Genomic DNA, 8,649 nt, shown 5'->3' with positions numbered 1-8,649 from the left:
GAGGCAGGCAGTGATGAAAGGCACCACGCTGCACCACAGATATGTAAGTATAGCGAAGCTTTTATTTTTATACCTAACAGGACCCATATTTATATATATTTTTTAAAAATTCCAAGCATCGCATTCAGCAGAGCTGGAAACGCGTTGGCAACTACACGCTCAAAATACTTTAACAAGCCACGCCCAGGCCTGTGGAAACCACACCCACTCAGAGGCGAGCCGCAGTTCTATCCCTTTCAGCAGCAATAAATCGGATAATCACATGACTTCCGTGTATGAATAGCTTCACTCACACATCTCGCATGACCTTTGAACCAGTATGATGACTACAGGACTTACGAGGAGCCATCTTTATGATGGGCACGGCTAGCACTGCCAGTGAGAGGCCCGCTCACATACTTACAGTGAATGAAACACTGTGACGTGTCCAGCTGTGGCACTGCCGCGCATGCGCTCAGCTGCAGTCGCCGTCCAGGGCAGGTAGGCGGGGCTAGTAGTGAGTGCTGTTCGCCGGCTGCAGTTATCGCTCCGCTATGTGACTGCCTCCTGTACCTGGCAGACTCCTGTGCCCTGTGCTGCCCGACTGGGTCACGTGCCATCCGAGCTATCTGCCATTGCCTTAGTGGTGGAGTTCTGCACTCAGCATGCCTGCTCCTTTTCCCTGGAGGATAGCTACTGGCCTCCTGGTCAATCTGCTCTCCTCCATCTGTATCGTGTTCATCAATAAGTGGATATATGTCCACCATGGCTTCCCCAACATGAGCCTGACACTTGTGCACTTTGTGGTCACCTGGCTTGGACTGTATCTGTGCCAGAGGTGTGGGGTCTTCTGCCCCAAGAGCCTTCCTGCCTCCAAGGTGCTGCTTCTAGCCCTGAGCTTTTGTGGATTTGTTGTGTTCACCAATCTGTCTCTCCAGAACAATACCATAGGCACCTATCAGCTGGCCAAAGTTATGACTACTCCAGTCATCATCCTCATCCAGACTCTGTGCTATGGGAAGACTTTCTCCGCCAGGATCAAGCTCACTCTGGTAAGTGTAGCTCCCTAATAGACTAGGACCTAGATGCCTATACTAGACCAGCAATGTATGGATCTTCTGAACTATTCCATTCTCATATAATGTTCATCCAGTTACATGGAAAGTATATTTCCACCCAAATCTCTGCTCCCATTCCAATGAGTATAAAACCATAACTGGATGGCCCAGAGATGCGTAGATGCAGTACCCCATACTCTAAGGAGTTGTGTTTTTTTTGGGTATGAGTTAGCAACAGTTTTAATCACTAGATCAAGCACATACAGACATATCCATTCATTCTCTACACGCAACAGTTGATGAAAAAGGCTGTAATGGAGCCTCCAGTAGATGCTGACCTGGCATCTCCATCCAAATTTTCTTTTTATAAAGAATAATTGGAATACGACACAGGATAACCAGCATGCATGATCCTTCTTCTCTCCATCATGTATGATCACGGTAGCGTTGGGACAGCCTCAGAAACATGAAATGGACAAATCAATCAACATATGAGTACCTTAAACCAAGGCTTCTACAAAACCTGTTAATCTGGCCTGTTGGATATGTATTTATATGTAAATTGTAGTAAAGGATAACTTCTCAGAAATGTCACGTGGTAAGAAATGCAGGTTTGAGTATATATGGAAACCTTCTAATATATGTGCTATAGATGGGTATGGCTGCATGTCTGGATAAATCTAATCTAACCAGTGTGTGCAGTGCAGGGTGCTCATTGTTTTCTCTGATTAAAACATTGATATGTTTCACAGTATCTCTTACAGATGCTAACTAGTATTGTAAACAATGGTTTACTCTCATGGTTACAAGTGTAAATTAATTGGTAAACATTAGCAGATAGCGATGTGGCACCAGTATACTTCATCTACACATTAGATGAAAGGGAATGTAGCTTAATATCAGCAGACTCAGATAGTATGTCTGCTGCAATAGGGGGCAGACCAAGGGGTATAAAAGACCTAAGGAGACCTATGTAGTCCATTGTCCTCCTCTGGTCATCTCTACATCTAGGGCCAGCTGAACACAAACATTAATGTAGGTGCTGCTGCCCCCCCTCCATATAAAAAAATAATTGCATCTGTAATGGAATACATATCTCTCACAGTGCATTTACTCAGAGTGCTTCATTTATTGCTTCCAAACTCAAATCAGACCCAGTAAGAAGGGTGGGCATAACTATTTCTTACAGTGTGACCATCAATAAGGTTATTTACACACAGGCAAATTTGTTCAGTGAACTTTCCTGAGTTCACACTCTCTTATGTGTAAATGTACTTGGACATTTCAATTAACAGAAAGTCTTGTGTGTGGACAGAAAATCAGTTTCTCCATTCATTACTATGTGACTCATTTGGCGGCTGGCATATATCTACTAGTACAATCCACATCTGTGATCCTGTTATTACAGCCACATACTAATTGTACTGAAGTGCCATCGGTATGATTATAGATGAAAACAAAGGTTTTTATATATAACAAATGCTATTTCAGTTGCTGTTAACAGATCTGTATTCATTTTAATAAGCAAATTCTGTTTATACCCTTTAAAGGATGAAGAGTAACATGCCTATTTCTGATAAGATGTAGAAAATAACATATAGTGACTCCCAGGTTACTCCCCCAACCTGTGTAACACCTATGCACAGCAATCACCAAAGCATGTAACACCTAATCTGGGGCATTGTAATGTCAATTTGAAGCAAATTGGCCATGAAAAATTGAAGAAAACATCAGTTTTTCACAACTGATGATTGTCACATTTGTGTGCAGGAAGCTTTAGACTGTGTACAGCAGACGAATAGCATAATGTAGAATTCTAAAAAAAAGTTATTGTATTTTTATGTTATAAAGATAAAAAATATTTACTAATCTACACGTGTTGGAATATGGAGGTTAGTGATATTAAAGACCTTTCCATTAGGGAATTCTAGCAATTAGCTGATTCTGGCAGCCTGCAACACAGGAATAACAACAGAGCCTGATGCCCAGCTATGTATGAGTTGGAGACTTGTGGAATCAGCTAATTGATGGAGGTCTGACATATTAAGGTGAAAAACAATAAACAATGTGACCCAGTGGGGCACATTTACTTACCCTGTCCTGTCGTGATCTCCGATCCGGACAGTCCGACGAAGATGAAGTCCGGCGTGATTCACCAACATTGTGTGCCCGAGATCCTGCATCTGTCGCTTCCCCGCTGAGGTCCGCCAGAGTTCACCTTCTTCTTCCCAGTGTATGTGAGTGCATGTCTTGCGACACAATTTGCGATGATAAAACCCGCGTGTTGTCCGACGGCCCGCCCCGATTTATGACGAGCGAAAGCTGGTGCTGATGTGCTAAAATCCGATCGCGTGCAACAAAAACCCCTGTTAAATGCGGCGCAACGACAAAAATGCGGTCCTCGGACCGTTAGTAAAAGGGACCCAGTAAGTCACGTTTTCTGCCAGTCTACTTATGTAGTGAAACCAAGGCGTACATTTGTCTGATATTTTACATTTCTTGCAGGTGCCTATTACATTAGGAGTGTTTCTTAACTCTTACTACGATGTGAAGTTTAACGTCTTGGGAATGGTGTTCGCTACCCTGGGTGTTCTTGTCACATCCCTCTACCAAGTGGTTTGTATTTCTTCTTTCTGTATAAGAAATGGCAGGTACACATTGTGACACCTTTAACAGAAGACTGATACATATTCCATTAAATAGGCATACAGTAATCAGTACAGTAATAGTACTCCACAGTACCCAAATCCTTCCGGAATGTGCAATGCGTGCCACAAGCATACATTTATCACAGAAATCAGCAGTGCCACTTCTATCTTTATCCGCCATATGGGTTCTAACTAAAGCCGCTTTCACATGAGCGTTGAGTCAGTTTCCTCAGTTTTCTGTGTGAGAATTGACATTTTCCCTAATTTTTCTGTCGGTTTTGTTTATTGTGCCTGTGATAACTGCTTGTTTGATCAGGTTTTACCACTTGTAAAAAAACAAAAAAAAACTGATGACTGGTTTATGTTTTTGTAGCATTGGATCAGTGAAAAACACATTGCCCAGATTTGTATCGGGCATTTTTCACATGCGTCTCTTGCAAACACATCACAAACATGCACAGAACATGTATAAGGACCCTCAAACAGAAAAGATGTTATTGCTTTTGCATCTAGACAAGGCGGCTCTCTAGTAGCTTGGAGTATTTTGTAGTCACGTAGTGGTTTGCCCTTTACTCCCGCATCTCCATAATGTTTGGTTTACTGTTTGATTTTTCATTATTTGTAGTGGGTTGGAGCCAAACAGCACGAGTTACAAGTGAACTCTATGCAGCTGCTGTATTACCAAGCGCCTTTGTCTTCTGGGATGCTACTCTCGGTCATACCCTTCTTTGAGCCTATAGTTGGTGATGGGGGGATATTTGGACCATGGTCATTTACAGCCTTGGTAAGTGTTATGTGATTGGATATGAATAGTCCAGACTTAGCTGTTTTGGACCAGTTACATAATTGTCCTCTTTTCTAGGTCATGGTCCTTCTGTCAGGAGTCATTGCGTTTACTGTAAACCTATCTATCTACTGGATCATTGGAAACACTTCACCTGTCACGTATCCTTTTTTACAAAACTTTTCTAGCAGTGAACTAGGAATTGCAACTTTTTCATGCCTTGTATGCCAGAAAACTGTATACCAAGGGCAATGTCATACCTGTTGGTGCAAAAATGATGACCTCTTTCAGAAAGATAACCTGTGCACCAGCAGACACAGCCTAAAATGACAATTCACCGGGAATGGTATGCCTGAAAAAAAACCATGTACCTTGAAGGAAATCTACCATTTGAAAATGGTCATTCTGACCTAAACATAGCTTTACATAGGTGTAGGTAAGCTGATGCTGGAGATTGTCTTGTTTAGGCCCAGAAATAAGCAGTTTCGTCCAAAAATAGATTTTATGCAATAGGTAAAAGCCCCATTCGGCGCTTGGTCGCTAGCATAACTATTCACGCGCCTCGTGTGCTTGAGAGTTCTCCCACCTCCCTCCCAAGAGCTGGTGAAGTCGCTGAGCATCTTCGTTTTGCACGACCGCACTGCAAAGTGGACAGCCGTGCGTAATGAAGATACAGTGTGCATGTGCCTGTGATCCTGAGAGCTCGGTGACATCACCGGTTCTCGGGAGGAAGGTGGGAGAACTCTCAAGCACGCGAGGCGACTGAGCGCCCTGTGCCTGGGCATAGGAGCGCCGAATGGGGCATTTACCTATTGCATAAAATCTATTTTTGGACGAAACTGCTTATTTCTGGCCCTAAAGAAGACAACCTCCAGCATCAGCTTACCTACACCTATGTAAAGGTATGTTTAGGTCAGAATGACTATTTTCAAATTGTAGATTTCCTTTAATTACAGCTATTTTTCTGATATGAAAATTCGCTTTTCTGACTCTCCTGTGTCAGAAACCAGTGAACCAGCCCCCTTATTCTGACTGGCAGCTCTGTGTCTCTCTTAAAATCCCTGCCCTGCCTCCTTGTATTTGGGGACTGTCTGCTAATATTCAACTACAGACATATAAAGCCCTATGTATGGATGGGAAATATTGTGTCAATCTTTTTACACAGTACCATGTGTTACATTCATGACGTGTGACCAGTGACATCATCGCTTTGAAGAATAGCAAACGAGGGGGTCAGTCAGTTAATAGAGCTCTATAGGAACCTGTCACTGGCTGTGTATGTGCAAATGTAGTGACAGGTGCCCTTTAATTCTTTTTGGAAGAGGTAGTACATCTAAGCCATAATGCAGAAGCAGCATGTAAACAATTATTCACACGTTGCATTTCAAACTGAATTATTACGGTATTTAATTTCAATATAGTTTTGGTAGTTTTTTAATTTAAAGGAAATCTACCATCAAAGTAAAGCATGATAATTGAGGGACACTTACTTATAGATCCAGGCACTGTGACTATGGTAATATTCTTAAATTGTGGTAATCTTCTTTGTTATCCATGGCCTCCTTCCTTCTAATATAAACTTTTTAAATTATTCTGAGTGAGAAACTCATCTTTCTTCCTGTTGTGCTCTCGGCAGGAGAGGAAGTTCCAGTACATAGGGGGAGGCAGTTCTCCTGCACAGCATAACAGCCTGTGCACCAGAGCACAGAGGAGCTCTGGTAATGCCCTTCTGGCTCCTTAGCATCATTTTAAAAGTTGATTTTAGAAGAAAGGAGGCCTGGATAACAAAAAGATTACCACAGTGCCTGGATCTATGAGTAAGTGTCCCTGGTTTATCATGCTTGACTTTGATTGTAGATTTCCTTTAACAAGAGAAAGACATTTATTGGAACAGGTGATATAGTTCTTCTATATCCTACAACTTTTATCTCCAAAACCAAAAACTGTACAAAAAGTTGCTTGAAAACAGAATGAAGTTGTTTACAATGCAATTGTGATGCATTTTTAACAGCTACTTTGCCACAGATTTTCTGTCTGAACAATCTGTGGAAAAATAGCTCATCCATTACACATTACCACAAGTAATTAAAGCATTGCATGAGGCAGCTTTCAATATTTCTCAACATACCTTTCCTGTTTGGCTTCTACAGAAAATTACGTTTTTATTTTTTTATGCAAGTTGGAATGGCTGATAGTATACATTCTTTCTATGGTCCCTTTAGTACCAAGAAGATGATTTGCATTAAGATAAAACTACATTTTCTTCAAAATGACAGATCACTGGTATACTGAGAGCATAAGTTTTGCGCTCCTGGCTCATTGCCTAGCAACTCTGGGCATGAGGTGGCACAGATCACAGACATGCCAGCCGTCTCCACTGTATCTGTGAGAGGAGGCACAAGATGGCAGCGAGCCAGGTTAACTTTAATATAACTTGGCGTTTTAGCCACAAATTCCAAATGTTTTATATTCCAAATGGTAAACTATTTTTAATGATATATATCCCGTTGTGGATTTTGCATGAAAAGCGGTAATTAATAAAGTAGCCTATAGATTTATGTCCTTTTTGAGTTTTACGTTTTCTTCACTGCTGTTATGTTAATCCTTAATTATGTTTAGATACAACATGTTTGGACACTTCAAGTTCTGCATCACTCTTCTGGGAGGATATATCTTATTTCAGGACCCTCTTTCTCTAAATCAAGGACTTGGTATAGTCTGCACAATGCTTGGTATCCTGGCGTATACCCACTTCAAACTTAATGAACAAGAAGTTAGTAAAAGTAAATTGGTGCAGAGACCCTAATTCTATTCAGACAGTCATTCAACTCATTTATGGAAGTTTGAAACTCTTTGCCAAGGATTAAAGGAACTATAAACTTTAGACAATGGAGCATATATACCCGTTTAGCTGAATTGTATAATGAGTGTGCTAGAACATGCCTCTGGCACATAGGCACAATCTGGTAACTACTAATTTTTCCATTGTTTTCCTGTCAAACTGCTGGGACATTGATCCCTGGAATTGATTGGACCAATGGCCATTTACACAGAGCATTCAGGAGATTTTACAGTACACATTCTTCTCCTCACTGGGGGTCTATGTATTTAAACATCCAGTGACCATTTATCCTGTGTCCTGTGGATAATATATGAAAAAACCATTTAAATCTGTCAAAAAAGCACCAGAAATATTTGCACAAAATTCTTGCACAAAGTAAGCCAACTAATAGTGGTAATAAGTTAGACTACACTGTCTAAAGATGCCAAAAAATGATATCATGCATTAGAAATTCTGTTAAGTCTATTGTATTTTTGGATTGGTCCAGTTTTCCCTGCATCTTAGACTGGTTAGCAAGTCTGCCTAAATGTATGTGTCACAGTACACATATTGTCCATTGAATTCCTAAATCGTAAACCCAACATTTCTTGAACAGATTACAGATGTCAACAATGAAGGATTTTTTTGTGAATTTTTAAGAAGGAAATATTATGTACATTAAGATGAAAACTCAATTTTTAAATTTTCTTTGCTGGATACAGTGGCTTCAGTTCCTGTCTGCAAACACAAGGGATTCCTCAAAAAGAAACTTTGAAACCTCTATGAGTGCAACTTCAAAGTTTGTATAAATGGATTCCCCAAATATTCAGTATTCATATTGAATAAATGTGAAGAGCTTTTCATAAAACTGTCTCAGAATATTTATTTTTTGTATTGAAAGACTGCCATATTTACCTTTTAAGTATGCAGATCATATTTAAAGTGGAATTTTTAACCACCTCTATAAAATTTGCCTCCTTCAGTAGGTGCTGCTCCATTGATTCTGGCATTGTTAGAATTTTCTCTCTGGCCTCTTCTTTTTGTATTATTTTTGGATCTGTACTTTCAGGTGGTGGTGCTAAGCTGTCTGGTCCATTGTGGGAGCACCTACCTGACAGTAGAGAGTATAATCATATTGAGATTGCCTTGGAACTATGCTAAATATGCTCTCTACTGTGAGATGGTTTGTTTTGGGCTTAAATGTAGAGCCTGGCTCCACCTATCCGGTTTGGCAACTGTGCTGGAATTGGCAAAGCAAGTTTTTGTATGTGATGGGGTGGTATGGATATCGATGGGTATATTTAGGAAGGGCTGATATATGACCAGTAAATGTCATCCCCATTGATCAGCTGATTGAAG

At 40.7% G+C, this 8,649-nt stretch overlaps 1 protein-coding gene across 1 annotated transcript; it reads left to right on the top strand.

Moving 5' to 3' along the window:
* Positions 1–330: 330 nt before the first annotated feature.
* On the top strand, positions 331–8,158 carry SLC35E3 (solute carrier family 35 member E3). The gene is made up of 5 exons (XM_072146687.1): positions 331–1,031; positions 3,543–3,653; positions 4,311–4,469; positions 4,548–4,630; positions 7,089–8,158. The coding sequence occupies exons 1-5, from the start codon at positions 645–647 to the stop codon at positions 7,273–7,275; spliced, it is 927 nt and encodes a 308-aa protein (XP_072002788.1). The 5' UTR covers positions 331–644; the 3' UTR covers positions 7,276–8,158.
* The last annotated feature ends 491 nt before the right edge of the window (positions 8,159–8,649 follow it).

The sequence above is a fragment of the Engystomops pustulosus genome, chromosome 4 (assembly GCF_040894005.1).
Source record: "Engystomops pustulosus chromosome 4, aEngPut4.maternal, whole genome shotgun sequence".
Taxonomy (NCBI): domain Eukaryota; kingdom Metazoa; phylum Chordata; class Amphibia; order Anura; family Leptodactylidae; genus Engystomops; species Engystomops pustulosus.
This window is presented reverse-complemented; position numbering and strand designations above follow the sequence as displayed.